General features: G+C 40.0%; 1 protein-coding gene across 9 annotated transcripts in view; it reads right to left on the bottom strand.

Moving 5' to 3' along the window:
- LOC119906060 (neural cell adhesion molecule L1-like protein) overlaps positions 1 to 21,499 on the bottom strand; it is a 61,129-nt gene that overhangs the window by 32,427 nt on the left and 7,203 nt on the right. For 2 of the 9 annotated variants that reach the window (XM_038723551.1, XM_038723553.1), the window contains exons 1-6: positions 6,054 to 6,333; positions 3,864 to 4,035; positions 3,530 to 3,638; positions 3,180 to 3,367; positions 2,919 to 3,041; positions 127 to 297 (exon numbers count right to left, since the gene is read on the bottom strand). In XM_038723551.1, the coding sequence (XP_038579479.1) occupies positions 127 to 297; positions 2,919 to 3,041; positions 3,180 to 3,367; positions 3,530 to 3,638; positions 3,864 to 3,945 (673 nt within the window). In that variant the 5' untranslated portion in view covers positions 3,946 to 4,035; positions 6,054 to 6,333. Of the gene's footprint in view, positions 1 to 126; positions 298 to 2,918; positions 3,042 to 3,179; positions 3,368 to 3,529; positions 3,639 to 3,863; positions 4,036 to 6,053; positions 6,334 to 21,499 lie in introns of those variants that run through there. The other 7 variants (XM_038723555.1, XM_038723556.1, XM_038723554.1 and 4 more) reach the window with 6 other exon arrangements.

The following is a 21,499-nucleotide window of genomic DNA, read 5'->3' as shown; positions in this document are numbered from 1 at the left end:
AGCCAAAATGGGCTGTACTGATCTTTCACATTATTTTGTCTCAGAGATCTGTCCTTGACGTCAGGCTAAAACTGTGAGCTACAGTATTTCAGTTAAAGCTAAATAGACTACTTGCTACAAACGTACAGCTCTTGACAACGACAGCCAAGGCGTTTTTCTGGACGATGGTGCGTATTCTGGGGAAGGAGGCAAAGCAACAGTAGTCCGGACGATTGTCTTTCTGTAAGGCATTAGAGAAGTACAGGTTGCCGTCAATGCCCATGGAAACCCTCTCATCCTGCTCAATGTGCTGGAGACCTGGAAAAGAGCATATTTGTGTTAATGATATGTTATCAATGTAGACAATGTCTGTGCATAATGTTTTTGAGATTCACTTTGAATGGTAAGAAAGCACACATTGGATAGAACTTCTTAAATGCATCCATCAGGTGTAGCAACAACCTCATAATGAGACACATGATAACAAATTGCAACAAAGCGTAGCCTCACATATGCTAGACGCTAATGGAAATGCCCTGAGGAGTTTCCTTGTATAGAACTCATACTGTAAGTGCACTGTGACCGCATATTTGGTTTACATAGAGACGTTATTTAAGCCACGGGTCAGTGACGCTCTGTGTCACTCCTCGGTCAGCCCATTCACAGCGCTTCACAGCTTCATTTATGACATAGCCTTAAGTCATTGGTTGTTTAGTCAATGTTCAAAGCAAACTAATAAAAAACAAGAAAGTGAGCAGCAACAAAAGTCAGGTGCTGATAAGTTGTTGGATTTGGCAATGAAAAATCAAAGACAAGTCACTGCACGCTGAAACGACTTTACTATCTTTGTTAAGGAACAACTCGTTTCGCCTATGGCTTCAGGTTCACACAGTGAAATTGCAAAAACACTCACAGGTGTGCTAAATCTGCACTGCGTAGGTCACATGTACTCCCACTTTCCATTTTTTCTCTTACGTTTTGTTGTCTTTTTTAATTTTTATAAAATCAACATCTTGCACAAAATACTATAATAGAAACAGCATACATGTGAATAATATCACAAAATTTAAAATAATAATAATATAATATCATATCACATAAGTCCATTAACAGACTATTATGAAGCTCACTGACAAGGAACTATTAAGTGCCGTAGGCCAAATAATTTGTAGGTCCTACCTTTGTCCTTTTAACATTGAACGGAAAGGGCAGGGTACCCAGTATCTCCGCCACATTTCTATAGCCTTTACTTAATAATCCCATTCTTCACTACATATTCTTCTCAATCTTACAAACTGACCATATGGTATGTTACTGATCATATGTTCAGGATTTCAACTAGTGGTATGTAAAATAGTACTTCTGTCAGTTTCTTCTCAATAGATAGATGTCTCCAATTGTCTGTTTTCATTAACTGTGCTCAAAAGATCCAGAAATTGGCCATTTTTAGGACTGTATGCCCATGTGAAATGCAAAGCAGAGTAAGTATTGCTAATGTAGTCACTATAAACCCTAAGTTCATCCTCAGAAATTATTGTTCATAATAAGTATAGTAAAGTAATTTCAGTGTTTTTGGTGGCTTGTTTTTGATTTTTGGATGTTTGGTTCTGACTCATGTTACATGGCACTTGAGGGAAAGATAGTTCACTAATACAAAAAATTCTTCCAACTCATGCACATAGACTTCACGCAGAGAGCCCGATGTTCTGCAACGGAGTGAAGCCACATATCATCACGGTTTTCTTTGATATGTGCATATTTTTAAGACAAGCTACTGTGTATCCTGTATTATGTTCGATGATGATAAATGTGTCAAACTAAGACTAAGGGTAGAAAACAAAGATTTTAAACTAACTTTAAAACAAGTGTTTTCACTCTGTCCCATGCCTCTGGGCAAACTCAACCCGTACCCAAACTCATATATTTTACTTTCTGACATCAGTCGGGTTTGTTGGAGGCGGTTGAGGAGCTCTCAAGGGGTTGGACAGAAAACTCTGTATTGACAAAGCACTTCAGACAGAACTGAGGTTACTTTTTACACAGTCAGTGACTTTTTTGACAGTGGTGGGAAGAAGGGCCCTGGTGTGAGGTAAACTTGTGGGCCTCAAGTGTGTACCTTTCCTTAACTGTCCTTACTGTCACTGCTAACTTCACTGATGTCCAGTTGAGGGTGAGGACAGCCAGAGGACATGCCTCTTCCCAAGCACATGGTGCTGCTAGCTTATTCTTTTCATCTGTGGGAAACTTCAGCAAGTTGTGACGCAGACAGAACTTCACACTATCCCAGCCTAGAACCCTGCACAACACTAGCGTAGTGACATGGATGTGATCCCTTACAGAATTCCCACTCATGCTTTGAATACTTGTTTGTCTTGTAGCTTCTGAAACACTCCATCCTGCATTCATCAAGATTTTTAATTTTCGAAAACAGTCAGTCCCACCCACCTTGTGCCAGGTATTGGGCAGGTATGCAGAGGAGAGAAAGAAGCCAGGATTTAAACTCCCATCTCATGCTCTCTTTTTCCTTTTTGACACTTGTCATGTATACACAAGCTTTTCCTTTGAAGAGAGACCGTCCAAATGTGTGCAACGTTATCACTATTTGTACGATTCATCAACTCTATCTGTGATGGCAGGCTTTTCAACCCACAGGTATAAACACTTCACATGGCCTCCTGAAACGTTGTATGACTTAGTTAATTTAGATCAATCAAGTCAGATGTACCCACTAACCAAGGATTGAACCGAGAAGAAGGCAAAGGTGGGCGAGCGTTTTGCCTCTTCTATCCGTGCACCATCAATGTAACAAAAGTGAACGGGAGGTGGTGGCTTGAAGAGTCTTTATAGTTGAAGAACATTAACTACTTTTTGGAGGGAGTCAACCATCCAACATATCAACCATTTAAATTCTAAGCATGTACAGTTGCCTCTTGACTTACCAATAGTCATCCAGTAGATCTTACGTGGGGCCACGCCTTCTGGAGGGTTACAGTGCAGTGTGATTGGCTCTCCCTCCTTAACCACAATGGGGGCAATTGCCTCCTTGGGAAACTTGGGGATACCTAATCAAAAAAACAGACATTAAAGAAATCGTAAACCTCATTGTGATAAGTTGAAAAGAAAATGCCCACATATGGTGACTTTGAAAAGTATTAGACAGCAATATCACATAATAGATGAACTTCTTAAAGGTTACTCACTGGTAACTATCAGTTCAATCTCCTCCGTCATGGCAGTGCCCAGCTTGTTGGAAGCGTAGCATTGGTATCTACCCTTAAAGTGGGCAAGGTCCTTGGTGTGAAGCACAAAAGTGCCATCTGTGTGGTGTGTTTTGTTTGTCGTAACGTGTGGAGGGATAAAATCTTCTCCATCTTTTGTCCATCTGTATCTGTTGAAGCAAAATAAACAGCAGGTTTCCTCAGTAATTCACTGATATACTGAATAGGTTGTGCAACTGATGAAAGATATGATCTTTTGTGACAGATAATCTGAATCGGTGATGGTATTTGGTTGTTTTTTTTGTCTTTTATGACATGTTGATGTCACTTACTCTGGAGGTGGGTTGCCCCTCGCTTCACACCTGATAGTTACGGTGTGATCATAAGGAAGAGCAACAACGGGACCAGATGTGTGAGTTACTATGGTTGGAGGCTGCTCCACTATAATATGAAGACACATACACACAGAATGATCACAAAAAAAGGTAAATGTAAACATTGGTGATTACATTTTTGTTACAAGATTACACTCTGTTGCACACTTGACTTAAACAATTTACTTTGGGGTGTTATTTCATTATGTCATGATTTTAAAATGCTGCTAACATTAGTAGGTAATTAGTGATTAATTAAGCATGGCCTTAATGAGTATTATGACAATCCTACCTTCCAGAGGGATATCAAGGCCTGCTGACCTGGAGGTCAAGGCCAACAGCAGAGCAAGCTGCAGGCTCCCCACCAACCTCATCACCCTCCACTGGTTAATAGAGTAGAGATCAGGAGAAGGTGTTGATTCTGATCAACTGGCGTCACTTGGAATTTGTAAAGCACAGAGGACCTGGAAGATTCAGAATAAGATCAAAATACATGGTCATAAGTCGACTAATTAATTTGAAAAATTTTTTTAGGTAGGTGAGGTGTTGAAAACAGGCACTTTATACAACTTGGCTTACTGCAAGGTGAAAGTTAAAAAAAAGCCAGATGGCAATGTACTTTGCAATGTCTTTCAATAATAATAACCACTTAAAACATATTAAATAGATCCATTCTGTTCTGTTAATTAATTTAAATACAAATATGCTGTTCCTCAGAGTACTCACATAAAGGGCATTTATTGTACTCATTTGAAGGCTAAGCACTCAAAGGATTGCTGGTCATAAAGGAGTAGTAAAGACTTAATAACAGCAGCAGACTAAATCATTTCAAATTAAATATCTAAAATCCTTCATGTGTTACTGCCATTTGCACATCAAATACCTTTGGTTTTCGTATATAAAAAAGGCATTTCAAGTTTTGTAATAAGGCCCATTTAAAGAACCGGTGCTTAATATATGTCAAATAAACACTAGCCATTTAGAGTCAGTTGTCCCTCATTGTTGTGATGTTGTAACACAGCACAGTGCTTGTCTGGAGATTACCCTTTGAACTGCAAAGCCTGGCTGGTGGCATCGCATGGCATGATTACAGTAAACCTTACTGGCACAAAGCTGCTGTCTGCCACGATCACTAGATCCAAGATGGCAGACTATAAATTGGTCTAAGCCCATCAGTATTTCACGGCTTAGTTCTCACAGTGTTGAGACTGTGGCGGCAGCCCTGGCAATGCCAAATGGGTTCACCCTCTAGTTAATCCTGCTATCAGGAGAATAAAGGCGTGGAGCTCCAGCAGTCATACAGTACGCTGCTTAACAATGACTGAGTGCTACTCAGGGTTCTTTTCAGGACACAAAGCTACATGTGTTGTCCCTTCTTAGTGAGAAAGGTTAATGTCCTGATTGTTTTAGACTAGGTGCAGGATTAAGCTGCTTGAATTTAGAATCAATTAAACAAATTGAGAGATTGTGGCAGAGTATTATTTGCAATAAGGACTTTTGGTGATTAACTTCCACCGGATTGAATAGTAAACAAAGCTGGTTATATGTTTGTTCCAGTGGTGTAAACATACATTTTCATGTTGTAATAAAGCTGTAAGCCTCTCTCATTCTTAGCGTGGCGCTGTATACTTTATTTCAGACACACAGAGGCACACACACATGCCCACATGTGCACGCCTGCACGCACAGATACACAGAAGTTTCCATTAGAGACCACCTACAGTACTATTGTACAGGCCAAAACTTCAGTGATAGTGTTGTGATTTAAATCACAGACAGAAAACCATATCAGCCCACCAGAGCATGCAGAGTCCTAGGTAGGAGGCCCACAGTCCACCACTGACATGAGAAGTGGGACTTTTTTACCCAGATTTGTGCTGATCCTGTAAACACGGAAACAATCAAACAGGCAACTTTCATTCATGTGCAGCAAATCCACCGCCTAGTGCACACCCAAAGAACCTTGTGGGTTAGGCAAATGACTTTATATGCATGTGGAGATCTGCAAACCTGCCACTTTAATGATAACTCAAACAAAGAAGACGCAGTAAAAGGTAAAATCCTTAGAGTGTAAAATGAGATGGAGTCTCTATGTAAACAGATAAAGCATTTGTTTTGGGAGCAAAGGCTCTATTACCTGAACATATGGCAGATCATAGCCACAAATCTGCAGGGATTGTGTTCCCTAAGCCAATAGTTGACCAAGGTACTAACAGTGTGACTCCTACATGACTAATCCTTTGGCAACACACACTGTATACAATGCCCCCCCTCCCTAAAGCTCAAATTCACCACTTCCCTCAGGCATACCTGCACCCCTACAGACTATGTACATATAGTCTCAAAGTACAGACTGGAATGTAATGCAGAACTGATCTGTACACACGGTATTCTGCTCAAATTCACATACAGTAAGCACAAAAAGAAACCATTTGCCAGTGGCTAATCAAAGCACACTTTTCATGAAGTAACTGATACCTACTGGATTTTGAGTGATTCCACATCTTCAGTCCACCTTTAGCGGAGGCCCAAGGCAGCTGTGCTACAAGTCCATAAAACAGGACAGGGCAGGACCATCAAGGGATCATTCCAACAACTCTCTCTGAACCAACTACTCTGACATGTCCTTCCTCCTCCACCTCACGTTGCTCCTCTCCTGGTGCACAGACACGCCTCCCTGCCCGCCCCTCCACTCAAGCGGCTAAAGGAGCGACAGGAGACTCACTGAAGTGACATATGTCGCCAAAGCCTCTCACTTGGCAAAGAGTCTCCCTAAGCCTGTGACAATGACTGGGACAAAGCCTGCACTGCGGGGCTACTCAGCGAGCATTAAAGAATGGGCAGAGAGGAAGTTCAGGCATGTCTCTGCCTCTCTCTCTTTCTCTTTCTCTCCCTTTTTTCATGGATCCCTCCATCCTGCCTTCCACAAACTATGCACACCCATTTACACCCGGCCCCAACTCAATGAATTTGATGCAATTTCTCTTAGCTCCATTGAAGGGAAGGGAGTCATCTTCTCTCAGAGGACAAGCGCTTTTGTGGAAGTGTGCTTTAATTTTCATGCAATGCTCCAGGGTATTGATATACAGAAGCTTGGGAGAACATGCCTGAAATAGACATGATGTTGTTGTTGGAGCTTTAACAATAGCATTGGGTTTTCCCTTCCATTTTTTTTTCTTTCAAAGGTTTTTATTGTGCAAGAAAAGCTTTTTTTTTATCTGGAGATGTAAAGATGATTTAGTTAAATCTGTATTTCTCCTGAAGCTATTCAAACAACCTAAATATTCCTTTTATACAGAGGTCTCCGATTTTATCTATTTGTAATTCTCTTAATAGTCCCCATTTATATTCCAAAGAGTAAAGCAGGGATTTGCAATACAGGTAGCACAACAGCCACTGTCCTGAATTTAGAGTGTTTTCCAAATTGTTTCCAGATCTGAATTCTATTAGGAATAATGGAGATTGGCTCTACATAGTCATTTTCTAAGCCTAATGGAGACATAATGGCTGCACCAATTGGGTAAGCAATGCTCTCACTGCCTTGCGGGGTCATCCAAACAGCATTAACAGCCCCAGTATCTTAAAGCCTGATATTAGGCAGTGCAAGCACCATAGCCCTCAGATGATCTATTCTAAAGTGAAGAATAGTACTTACTTACGTTTTAAAAAACGCTTTAGTGAACAGTTCTTAACTGCATTTACTGTCACTAGTAAAGAAATTAGAAGTGTCTTCCAAAATGTTATCTGGCCTTTGTCTATTTATTTGCAGATTTAAAAAATGGCATTAATTAGGAAGCTCCACAATTTCTACTTCAGTTTTTTTTTTCTTTCTTTTAAACCACTGACTGATTCACACCTACCAGCAATTCAACTACAATTCACTCTAGCAGAATGGCTGGACATAATTGAGCAGTCCATTTCAGCCATTTGTCATCACCCAAATGGGCCTTTCCAGGTTTAAGAGAGCATTGCTTCTGTAAACAGAGAAAAAAAACCTGAGAGGCAGCCTAACAGACTTGACTTGTCCAGTCAAAGCTTGACATACTATGTAGACATGGGACCATGTGCACAAAAGATTATTGTAATTCAAGATAGCAGCTGTAGCCTGGTCAAACATACATTGTCTGGTCTAAGTAAATATATAGAAAGAGTCACCTGGCTGTATGTTGTGGGTGATAAATAAGTAACACAAAATATTTTCATAAAATATTTTTAGGGAAACATATTTACACTCACATAGAGCTGAAACAAGTAGTCCATTTATCAAGCAAAAAATGTAAAAATATAAAATATTTTCTGTCACTTTACAGAACAAACAACTAATCAGTCTAGAAAATAATCTCCAGATTAATGACAACAATCAGACAAAAAGAAAGAATTATTATACAAACAATGATTAAACTGGAAATACAGTAGAAACACTACTTGGCACTGCAAATTATGTATAAAATACATCCATTAACTTATTTCAGATTCAAAATATTATCCTTCTAATTATGACTCACAGATGACACCTAGACACTCACACAATGGAATAAACAAAAGGAAATGCACAGGACGTTGCCAGTTTTCAGGGTCTCTGCTCATGACCAGTTTCATTGTACTTGTTAAATTAACGTGAATGATGAAAACAAACCACAGACAACATCATTTGTGAATTCCAACTTCGCGTCTCCACCAACATCTCAATCCCCTGTGGTGAGTAACCGAAAAGGTTGACCTGCCTCATGCTTTTGTCATGATGCATTTCCTCTGTTTCCTTCTTGCCTCTGGTGCCTGCTGATAATTACAAGTATTTTGTTTCTGTTTTCATGCAAAGCTAACTAATATAAATGACACATTAATTACAAATACCTTTCAAACAAACAACGCAGTACCTACTGCCGCATGAGATGAGTGACATGACTGACTGAATGACGAATGAGTGTGAGTGTAATGAGTATCTTTAAATACCAGGACACACCTAAGTATGTACTGTAAAGCTGTCACAATAGCAGCTAGCAGAGGTTTCAGATGCCATAAACATCTGCTGGTGCTGCCTTCAGACAAACTCTATTCATGAACAAATACTAGAGTGCTTTCACAAACAAAAACACTTTGCACTTTGTTTTGTCAAAGCACACTAAACGATTTGAACTCACTGGGTTGGGCTGCTTTAGGTCCCATTCTTAAACTTCAGGATGTTAGTAAAGGATGTGTATTCAAGCAAATTTTCCGGCTGTTCCAGAAAACCTCTCATGCATATATCCACGCAACTGAGTTATGTGATGGGAGCTGATAATTAACTGATACTTAAAGTGTCATTTGTTTCAAATAGTTTTTTGTTTGATCTACATACTTGGCAGCAGACACACAAACAATAAAAAACACATGCAAAAGGGAAGTGTCTATGAGGAATGTGTTTCTGAAAATGTGACTCAGGACCAGTTTGTCTGTGTTTTTGTCTGGTAGAACTGACATAGTTACCATCTTTGCTAGATGTTGGCATATTAGTGACACAAATTGTTTGATCTCTGACTGTTGACTAATTACTCTTTGTGTGGCAAATTGCTTATCTACATTTCATTGTCTTGGCTTCTTCAACAACACAGAAGCACTGAACTCGTCCAAAAACATCACGCAATTCCTGTTGTGCCTTCTACAGTATATCTCAATGATTGTATCAAACACATTTTGTGTCAGGTACAGTAGCCTGCTCATTCAGTATAGTAATTTATTCTTATTATGGTTAAGGTAAAGTGTGAAAACCACATTTTAAAATGAAAGAAAGCCCATCTTTAAAGTGTATAGTCTGATATACAGTTTTTCTCTGTAACAATGAGGAGCAAAAACGAAAGTGGATTCCAGTGCATTTTTGATTGTTGAAGAATTTTTTAAAAACACAGATAACTCCATCTCTACGAGGCTTATGTGATGCAATACAAGCCTCTGTAGCATACCAAAATGGATTAACAGCATATACCTGTGTTTCTCTCTAAACACGTCATAACATTTCGTCATAACTCTTTGGTACAGTGACGAGTGCTTCTCTGTTTCAGCCCCCCGAGCCCTTCAACAAGCTAGTAATCATGTAAGTCTGGAATTTATACAAACATCTCTTTGACACGAATCAAACACAGCCACATCAAACCTGTGCTTCCAGTATTAGGCAGGAGGCAAGAGTTCCCCAATTTACATTGTACAAGTACAACAGGTTTTTATAAGCGTGTGGCAGCTCATATTGAAACAACTAAAACGCAACAAAAACATTCCAAAGCAAAACATAAAGTTAGAGGTTAAAAAAATAATTTTAATAATTACCCTACTGTAACATTTTTTTCATACTCCACTGGCTTGTGATTTGTATGACTTAAACACACACTGTTTTGTACTCTTTGTCTGTGATCAGTGATCAGATCCCTATAGCGGATTTAAACCCCACATAGGATTTGACTTCATTAAAACACTTCAGTTCCCAACATTAACGCCACAACAGTGATTTCTTTCCTCCATCAATTAATGTAAATGTTACTCGTGGAGCTTATGGAGGTGTAACGCTCATTTAATTGCCACTGTGCTTTAAGTGGTTGCTGGCACACACACAGCACTTTGTGGAATGTCATGTAGAGTTGGAAGAGTTCACTCACTCATACTTTAAAAAGAATTCAAGAATGTTGAGCGACACGGGGTAGTAAACAACACGAATCACTACAGAAACAAGTCCCAAGCAGTAGTGAAGAGTGACAAAGAGTGGCATTCAGGAGCCTAATCAGTTTGCCACAGCTTGCAGCACAGGGAGAGATGGCATGGAGACAAACAGTCACACTCAGCCTCCTCCCTTCAAACACTGAGGCCACGAGAAGACCTCTTCACACCTTCCTTCACTCTGACACATTGTTCAACACTGTTGCAGAGAGGCAGATAAGGGAGCAGTGTTGTGCTCTATAGTCTGAACTAAGCTGGTAATTAGTTTATGGGATAATCTTGAAGGCCTAAAGTGGTATTTTGTTGGGTTAGAAGAGTGCAACACATGGAAGAGATTTTGCTTCTAAACCATTATTTGCATAGGTCCAATCCTTCAGTATTTTTTTTTCATGAAAGCTAAGTTTGTAAATGTTTGACATAAAACATAAACATTTTGTGCAATTATAGTGATCGGATCTGCCTGACCATATCTGGAGGTAGTCTGGCTCACATTGTGTTCAGATCTTAGGTAGGTGTAAACACAATCCATACAACATGCTGGCATCCATACACAACATTACATTATAGCCTACAGATTTTTGGTTTTGTTTTAATAGTAAGCAAGAAGGCTGAAAGAGACGTGTCTCGACTGATTCTGTGCCGTGAAAGCGCCAGATGCGTTATTCAACAGAAGTGTGTGAAAAATGTAAGCTGAATGAAATGATATACAGTGATTAATAACTGGGTGTGCGACTGTAGTAAACAAGACATATTATTTATTTAGTCACATAGTAGCGTACACACTGGTACCGCAAGACACCGAGACAAACTGACACAAAGTTTCCCCTAACTGAATAACTCACAAAACTATGTGATTGTTTTATGTGAGTCTGGGGCAGATTTGCTGCCACCTCAAATTACTCATAGAGGTTTTGCACTGGAGGGCAGAGATCCTATCTCAATGAGGATGACAAGAACACACTTAAAAGGCCAAGGGCCTCATGGGTTTTCACATGATGTATAAAAATGAATGTGACGTGAGAATGTGTGGGCCATGCTGCAAAGTCTTGAGCTGCCAAGAGAATGTGTGGTATATCGGTATCATAAGGCATACCGATATAATTTCAAAAGAGACATAAAATGACTAGGGCTGTCAGCATTAATCACGATGCGATTAAGGACTGATCATAACGCATTTTAATTGTGTTAATCGCATGTGTCAAATATTCTTATTTTACACCGTCACTGGTGCTGTTAACAAAGAATCTTTGCTAAATAGATCTTTGGCTGCTACTATTTTGACCCTTCGATGCACCATTACTTGTTGTCATGCTGCCACAGACACTTCCAACCTCCTGCTGCAGCCATAGAGATGAACAACAACACAGCCCCAGATGGCTGCGTTGACAAGTCAAAAGCAGTATGCACCTTGCGTGAAATGGAATTAAAATATTATCAAAACTTCAAGCTTAAGCTAACGTTATCATCAATGAGCTAAGCATAGAGCTAGTACAGCTAATCAGGCTGATGCTAGCGGACTGAGGCAAAGCACTATTTTGAAGAGTGCAAGTTATATACATTGTCGTCGCAGGGGACAATTATTGCACGCATACATAACCTGAATGAAACGCAGAAAGCAGTCAAACTGAAACTCCTACTTAAAGCAAGTGCTGTCTCATTGGTTTCAATTGAATTCAAAAATAATGTAGCAATGGAGTATTTTGTTTGTTATGCACTTTATCATAATGTGTGTACATTTTGTGCATGACCTTTTGCTGTTTTTGAAATAATCAAATTAATCTTAAAGTCAAGTTCAAAAACTAACTATCTGTGCATTAATTTGATTTCCAATCGAGATACACTGGCAAGAACTGTTATCATTGTTAATACAGACTTAAAACAGTTATAGAAATAGAAATAGAAGAAGAAGAACAAGAAGAAGAAGAAGAAGAAGAAAATTTTAATCATGTGATAAAACATGCGATTAATCGCGATTAACTATTGAAATTCAGCGCTTAATCGCGAATTAATTAATAATTAATCGTTTGACAGCCCTGTTGAAGTGCAACGACTTCCCCGAATTCGTTGATGCGAAGGATCAGATGAGACAAGGTATCAAGTTCACACAATGTTTATTTATTCAACCCAATACAGATATATCTGGAGACTCCCTTACACAAAGTCTGACTACTTCCTGCTAAGCAATGATTATATGCTGGAAACTGCACCCCTGTGTGTCTCTCGTGTTTGCCATATATGGTGATTGACAGTTGGTATAGAATGTTCTAGTGTGCCTTAAGGGCTGTCATGTGAGTGTGTGTGTGTGTGTGTGTGTGTGTGTGACTGTATTAAGAGAAGTGTGTCAGAGTGTATTATTGTCCGGGCATTCAGCACAAGCTTCTAACTGTCTTAACTGTTGAATTACCTAAAATAAGCATGTCACACACTATTGAGTATCATATGAGCAATCATAAGTAATAAGTAAGCATATAAGAGAATCATATCCTGCAGTATCACTGTAGGGTTGTGTTGTATATCCACAGCCCTAAAAAAGTCCTGCCAGCATTTGCTTCTCTCTCTCTCCCTTACCACACAACCCTTCCCCCACTCTCCCTCTGCATCTGTGCAGTCCCTCTCTAGCTCTCAAACTATCTAGCAACATCGAGGGAAACTCAGTGCTGCACACTGCTGAAGACCTGGCTTGTAAAAAGAAAAACAACTGTTCAGTGGGTGTTTCCCATACTTTACTTTGGCGGGCAGCCCAGGTATATTAATGGCCGCCCAGGTATATTTGGGGAGCCATTTTGCAGAGAAACACAGAGTTGTTATCTTTAACGTTACAAGTAAGGGACACGGTGGATATTTTACAAGCGTGGACCAGATAGTGACAGTGAACACACCAGTACAGATTACATTAGTTAGCTGCCACGTGGTTTTGTTTTGATTTGATAGGCTATGTTGTCAACACGCCTCCTCCACGTGCAGGACAACTGCTTCTGTGAATGGAACTCAGAAGACGAGTTCTGTTTTTTTTTTTTAACATAACGTAGCCTACAACTGATGGAGAAAGTCCACAGAGAAGACAAATACAGGGAGAGAGAGATGGAAAGAAGCGGAGCACGCTGATGTGTTTGCAACAGAGGTACGTCAGGACTGTGAGAGTGGGGGAAAAGAGAACTGAGGCAGTGAAAGGAGGCAGATTCAATTAGTGACACTTAAATAAGATGGAGAATGAAGTATAATTAAAATGGTGAAATAAGAAACAAGCAACTACAGATAGTAAAAACATACCACGCCTAATTATGTCCGCTGATTCACCATAAAAGATTCATCATGTATGTGGATAATGTTTAATTTCAAAATAAATATACTGAATGGGAGAGGAATAGGTATGATGATGCCTCTCGCATTAAATATCACACATTTTCACTTTATTATTTAATCCAGCAGTGTTACTTGTGCTTGCGCTAGAGCCAACTATTCCAAATTGCACCTTTAAGGAGTAAAAGATAAGACAAGTGTCAACTCAAATCTCAAATCCATGTCCGCTAAATATTTTATCAGCCCCACAGAGAGGAGAGGGAGGGATGGCACCACAGCTGTAGAGCTGCCAGCATAAGGCCAGTGTAATGTCAGGTGGCACGATGCAGACTCACTCCCGATTTTAGGCATGAATTTTGCCACCGAGTCCCATTTAAGACTTTAACCAGCTAACTGATGGAATTATCATCATCGTAAAAATCCAAGATAACATCAAATAGAATTTAAGTATTGCAGAACAGAGCGTCAGTAGTTTTTAATAATATCCTCTGTGCATATATCACCATTTATATTTTGTTTTTTTTGTATTTATTTTTTTGTATTATTCTTTGTTTTTTTTGTATTATTCTTTACACTTGTTAAAGCACTTTGTAACTTGTTTTTGAAAAGTGCTCTACAAATAAGGATTATTATTATTATTATTATTATTATTATTATTATTTAGTCTTCAGTTTAGTTTTTGTGTGTAAAATCGCATCAGTGAACATGACTGTGCTGACGAACAGAGCGCAATGAGACACAGCGGTGGCGCGGAAACAGATCTGTCTTCACACCTCGACTTACCCGGCACATCTTCACTATCTGCACATATGGACTGTGTAAATGACCTCAAACAATCGCTACACTCCATCCTCACCATCAGCCCTCATCATATTGCAGGCCATTCATAACAAAACCAACATAAAAGAAAATGTGTTGAAAAACCTGTCAAACCTGCAGGGTGGGGCATACCACTGATTGAAGCGATCATTTTGGCAAGGTGCGAAGTACTCAGTCTGACTGCTGTAAAAATATAAATACAGCACTTGTGCTTAATGCTGCATGATTGCAGCGTTATGGTAATGCAGAGGACAACAGGAATGGAACAATATGAGAGTGTCCATGAAGATTTCCTGGCCCGTGATGATGAGTGGCTAATATGTCGATTAAGATTCCCAAGAGCCGGATCTGTATGCTGAACTGGGTCCAGCATTAGACAGACCAACCTGACAGAACATCACCATCCTGGTTTAAATACAAGTAGCATAAAACCACTGTGGAGTTTCTGGCATCCGGCCTTTAGCTGCGGTAGCCAACAAGTGTGTCTTTGTGATCAACAATATATAATGTTTCCCTTACTACCTAAAGCCCCTTTTGGGAAAAATATAATTCTGTTAAACTTGCAGAATTGTCTTTTATTTGTGAACATGCTGCGTCAAAATATATGTGCTTTCTAACTTCCATCTCACAAGCACCTCGAATTCTGTTTTTGAAAAACTCTTTTCCTTGTCTTTTTTGACATCTACTTTTATGTCAGACTATATTTCTGATTGTGCCACTCTGTCGTTTTGCATTTGATGCTGATCAAAGGGTTCAAACCATCAAATAAGATTTTTCTTCTCGCCTCCCCTTCAGTGATCAGCACCTCGATCTCACACTCGGTAAAGGTTCTCATTTTCACGTTTTTTGCAGCAAGATTGGCCGTTGTTATTTGGACCATAGGAGGTAAGGGGGGGGGGGCATATTTATAGTCATTTGCATAGTAATTTTTGGGAGAAGCCAAGGCGGGGTATGTGGCTCGTACATGTGTGCCTAATTTCACGTTGATTGAGATGTATAAAGGAAAGGTGTGCAGGTCCTGCAGTACACCTGGTTTTATATACATACATACATATTTCTGTCCGTACGTACTTTTCAAATTCTGTGAGTGTGCCATCCTTTATTTATGAAAGCTGCGCAGTCTTTTATACTTGAAGCCCCAGGTGTAAACACAAAGGCAAGATCGAACCGTTTAGTATCCAGACAACGTATCCGGATACAGATTGCATGGGGAAATTAAGTATAACAATGCATTCCTGCTAGAGAACTTGAAATGTTGGGGAACTTGTTTAAATGGTTTGCACTGTACATGTTATTTTCATTCTTTATTCATACATTTTTTTTTTTAATGGATCAAGAGGGATTGTGATTGTAGCTTGTAGTATGAAATGAAATAGATAAATCCTAATGCATTTATTAATCAAATACATAATACATAACAATCATCAACTGCACATATCCAGCCAATACAAATTCTTATCCATACGTTATGGCAGGAAATTTACAAGGAATACACCACTTGACATACTTAACTCCTCATCCCCCTCTTCTTCTCATTGGTGGGAAGAAAAGGAAGAACAGCCACCCATGAAGCTACAGAGTACATACGTCTATGTACTTAGTGACAAGTTGTGATAAATGGCATTTTATGATGTTTGGAAATAACAGCTTGATCCTGGGGATTAACATTCAAACATCCAAAGGGCTCTGACACAGAACGTACTGAAGCCTCAATTCAGGGCGAGACCTGGCTGGTCTTGAGGCATGCACACACCATTGTGAACACTCTCACCCTCCCATGGTCTTCTCCAATCCTACTTTTTCGTTTGTGGGTGCCATTGCTCAAGCCTTAGGCAGACTAAAGGAAAAAAGAAAATGATAAGAGCAATTTTCCTGTCAAACACATTTGGGTCTTTCTTCAAATGGGTTGCACCTGCAACCTAGTTTCTCCTCAGACAAGTCAGAAAACGAGTAATAGTTGTACCTTAACATCTGTTTGTCTGAAAGTCTGAGCCAGGATTCCTATCTCTTACATGTGTGTGACATTTAAGGCTTGTGCACACTACACGACTTTCAGGGTCGGCAAATCGCCATGCTCTTCAGACTACACAACTTGTCGTGTTGTGACGGGAGTATTGAAGTTGTTGTGCCATTCACACTACGTGACTGATAGTAGACAGGGGGGTCGCACACTACACGAGCTGACAGCTGCTGTGTCACCTGATGCTGGTCTCCAAACCACGTTTTGTCAAGAAAACACGTGAAATTGAGCAATGACAAGATACTACACACGAAAAAGCTGTTTCTTAATTTGTAATTATAAAGGAAAAGAATATGGGTGAAAGAATGGATTAGCACACGCAGGTAGCAGGGATTGTCTGTGCTACAGAGAGAGCTGGACGTGAGTAAAAAGTGTTTTGCAGAGAAAAGAAGGTGCCTGCTCTGCCAGCTACCTGCTCTCATTGGCTGGATGTGGATGTCGAGTCGGCCGACTCCTCCAGATATTTGGCATGCACGATATTCCTGGCTGGCGTCTGCATCAGGGAGCATCAGGGGTGCGTCTTTGAGTAGTTCACACATAACGACTTGTGACCGCCGATTGATCGCTAATTTACCCCTGATCACAGCCTGACACCGGTCACCCAGCTCTCTGACCGGCAAATCTGGCTTAAAATTGTGTAGAGTGAATTACCCAGCTAGAAATTTTACTTTACCAGAATATTCTGACAACATCCCCGCTGGTGTCAGGAACGTCACCTGGTAACGTTGCCAGAACGTTCCCAGACAGTCATGATGTGGAGTTCTTTAAAGAGTTTGGGGACGTTATTTGGAGGACCTTCAGGGAACATTCAGGACGTTCTGGGAACGTTTAGGGGACAATATTTAATTCAGAAATTCAATGTTTCCAGAACGTTCTGAGAACGTCCTGCTGGTGTCAAGAATGTTGCTTGGTAATGTTCCCACAACGTTCCCAGACAGTCACGATGAGGAGTTCTTTATATGGTTTGGGGACGTTATTTGGAGGACCTTTAGGGAACATTCAGGATGTTCTGGGTAGGCATCACGCATAATATGTGCGGATTAAAAAATAATTCATTTTAATTAATTGTGTATGGGGTAATGATGATACACAGTCAAACACATGACAGCATTCTACAAAAAATAAATAAAAGTGAAATATTTCTTAACAACTAAATGAAGATAAATAACGTGTTGATAGTTAATTGTTGGAATTCTCTTCATAACCCGTGTGTTCTTTGGGAGAAACAAATCCGCAAAGCCAATTTATCTGGCAAATTCTGCATTTACAAAGCATCACACTTGTGAGAAACCCATCAGAAATAAATTACTTATCCGCCTACTTATGATGAGCTGGCATTCAATGAGTTTTGAAGCATCTGCTGCAACATGTCAAAAGATGAAGGCTCATGAGTCACCCTAATGTGCACCCTCAAAGCAATTCATTACACATCATTCCATGTGAAGCAAGCTCTGACAAGGACTCACAACACAAAATCAAATTGAATTAAAAGGGAAATGAATTAAGCCCTGGCCTTTAAAACTACAATGACTATTAGAGACCACTGATACATAATTTATAAGTCATATTATCTCAATCACTGAGAGAAAAGTCAACTAAAAACACCACCAGGGTCATGCTAATATAAGCATTACAGCTACTATTGCAGCACTAAAGGCAGATGAGGCCTTTCGTAAGCTGTTTCGGGGAAGTTGCTCCACTTTCCTTTTTCAGCTTGTTTTAAACTGGCTTGAAAAGTTCAAATCAATGCTATGGCTCCTAGCCAATGCCGCTTGAGGAGACTCATCAGCTTGCTAGGTCTAAATTACTTTTAGGACAGCAACGATAGGAGTTGTACCTTGCATTCACACCCCGTGTGAGTGATAGCCTCACTGCTGTCTAACACAGGCCCATGACAGGGGTACCCCTGTGAAAGTGTCAGGACCTCGCTTCATTAGCATTTTTGGAACACCATGAATGAAAGTGTTTATTCTGGTCTGCGTGCCCAGTTGAAGGGGTCCATTAAAGAGTGTTTTAGAGGTTCCACTGTGTTGGGTCGGAAGTTTGGGAGCTGGTCTATGGAGGAAAACTGACAAAGAAAAAAATGTTCTGAAGGACATGGTGGCCCGGATCAATCCGTATGCATTTGATGCACTGCTTGACATCTTTCAGTGTGTGAACAGGTGGGCCAAATAAGTGCCAACATCAGTCAGCTTAATAAATGTTTCAACACAGACACTGAACATCTTGGCAGGTTGTGATTAAACTGGGTGGCTGGTCTCACATGCAAAGCCAAGTATCAACTGAAGCCTGTTTACGGCAAGTCAGATATTGCAACACCCCTCTGGCAACACTGCTGACTAACAAATACCTGATTTTCTCACACAAAGGTACTGCTAGGAGTAAGGAGAACATTTGGATGTTACAACCAGAAAACACCCTGGTCGTAATATCTTCTTCTTCATGGCAAGAAGCAGAGGGAGGTACAATCAAGTGTGTATTCATCAGTCATGTCCCCCAATATTTGTAATGTAACCAGTCATCAAATGCCTCCAAAAGCTAAAAGAAAGTCAGATGTTTTTCAATGTAACAGTCTGGGCAGTAATGTGAGTTTTACTCTGTGTCTTGTCTTTTGAAAACTGGGTCTGCATTTGATTTGTCACTAAACTCTGTCATAGTGAACCGACCAGCTTATCATTGTGTTTTTGGTCTAAAAATAGGTACGGATGGTCCTTACCACTCTGTGTCCTGTGTGTGTGCTGTGTTTTACTGAACATCCAACATGCAGCTGCTGGTCAAAGAGCTAATGTTGAAAATGCAGAGAAATATGTTTTTGGTTGTTTTTACAAAATGTGCTCATACACAAACTGTCAGGTGTGAGGGCATTTAGACACAATTAGAAGCTAGTACAGTATAGCAACATTGGTGGTTTATTTATAGCTTTATTTTAGAAAGGTAAACTTTTTTGAGGGCTCCACCAATGCTAAATCATATAAATGAATAAAGACCTTTATGACAGTGTCACAAAAACTTAACATTATAGACATTATAAAAGTAGACTTTATGGCAGAACAGTTGCATTAGACTGTACAGGTGTGCTTAATAAAGTGGCCACTGGGTGTATGTAGGGAATGATACACGATGAGGTGTCCTAAAACCAAGCGGGAAGCTTCCGGTCAGCAAACTGATGCAAACGCGGAAGTCCCTTAAACCTGCATTCTATTGAACGGCCAGCAGGGGGCGACTCTTCTGATTGCAAAAATAAGTCTGGCCTATTAGAAATAATGGTTAAATTACCCTTCTTTTCAGCTGAATTATTACCTCAGTAAACACTTTCCTAATGAGTGTATGGTCTTAATCACTAGTTTCATGTCTTCTTTAATACAACATGATGTTCATTTAGTAAATTAGGAAAATAGACCATAAAGCAGAGTATGCTTCAGGGCGGGATTATCTATGATTGACAAGTCATTACCATGGCGACCTGTCAATCAGGCTAGAGCCGACTTGTACCCATGGCACCGTGTAAATTTAACCAGCGGCGTTGAAAAAGCATATTAGGAGTTGGCTGTTCACTTTCTCTGGTGAGTACATTTAGTTTTAAGATTGTTGTTCGCTACACAAAATTGTCAGCCCTGTTAAAGTGACAGTTAACGTGAATTATAGATGCAACTAGCTAAGCAAGCTAGCTAGCTCCACACACGGCCATTAGCTCCACCGTCTCGTCCAAACATGGTCACGTCCGGTGCCGCTGGTTGCAAAAACTCAACATAGCGGCGCCCCATCGGCCAAACTCTGGGCTTCAAAATGGCATTCCACAAACCAACGGGTGACGTTACGATAACTACATCTACTTCTTACTTCTACTTACATCTATAAACAGTCTATGCCTAAAACACAACAGTTTTTTCACAACAGTGCAGGACAATGGTGGAGTCCATTATTTTTAATATACAGACACCTAAGAGTGCGTTATCACTATTATACCATAGTTACTTACCACAGAAAAAAAATGTTTGTAGTTCATTTTACTTGAGCATTAAAAAGGCTTCTGCTCCTAACTTTTATTTCACCTATAAGAATTAACAAGTAACTTAGAAGGAAACACAGGAACTGCTGCTATATTGTTATATGCGGTTCAACATAGAGACAGAGCGCAACACCCACTGTAGGGGAAATGCCTAAAGCCAGCTAAAAACCTTAGATTTCAGCATGCTAAATGATTATTAGAGCTCTATTACTATCAGAGAGGAAACGAGGAAAACATTGATAAACTCAATATTGTCAGTCTACCTCTGTGTCCCTTATCCTTACCTTGCTTTTCTTGGAAAAAGTATCCCACTGAATAGCCAGAAATGAGTCTGATATTTACAACTATTTAGTCAAATCACCAGGTAAGATCACGATTAAACTAGCAAACAACAAAACCAGGCCCTGCATAGTTTAGTTAGATTCAGCCTCTACAGTTTGAAAAGAAATGCTTGCAGCACACGTAGGCATACTGAGTGTCTTGAGCCCACTGTTTTCCCATGCCTCACGTCTTATTGCCTGTAAACACAGATTGATTTTGTTCACATGTCCTTGTATAGGGCCATGGTATAATTTTAGTTACAGTCCTTTTATTAATAAAGTAACAAAATAAACAATTTTCCACTTTGATGTGAAGAATCTTTCCATAAGAAAGTCAGAAATTCAAGTTAGCCAAAGCCAAATGTTTATCTGAGGGATTTCTATTCACTGGAAAGAAGCATTTCAGACAAACAGAGAGATGTATGCTGATTTGCCGGAACCTCTCCACAACCTGACAAAGGCAGAACTGCATACTACCATATAGAAGATTACTGTGAGCAAGTTTGTGACCCAGAGAGAGCATGAATGTTAGGGAGCGCGAGAGAGACAAAAACTGACAGAAAGCGAGTGGGGGAGGCATCGAGTGTTGGAGGTGATATCTACGGCACAGGAGAGAGAAATCCATGGGAATTCATCTCATTAGCATATGAATCAAATTCCAGCAGCAGGAAAAGACAGACATTCAGTTCAGAGCCCGTTGTTAGGAATACCAGCAGTAGATGACCAAAATCATTGCACTGAGTGCAAGGGTCAACGTTAATCCTCACATGGTGTGC

Source organism: Micropterus salmoides, unplaced genomic scaffold, assembly GCF_014851395.1.
Source record: "Micropterus salmoides isolate LMB-PRFRI ecotype aquatic unplaced genomic scaffold, ASM1485139v1 Ms_hic_scaffold_16, whole genome shotgun sequence".
Classification (NCBI taxonomy): Eukaryota; Metazoa; Chordata; class Actinopteri; order Centrarchiformes; family Centrarchidae; genus Micropterus; species Micropterus salmoides.
The sequence above is the reverse complement of the archived record's forward strand: the minus strand, read 5'-3'. Positions and strand labels throughout refer to the sequence as shown.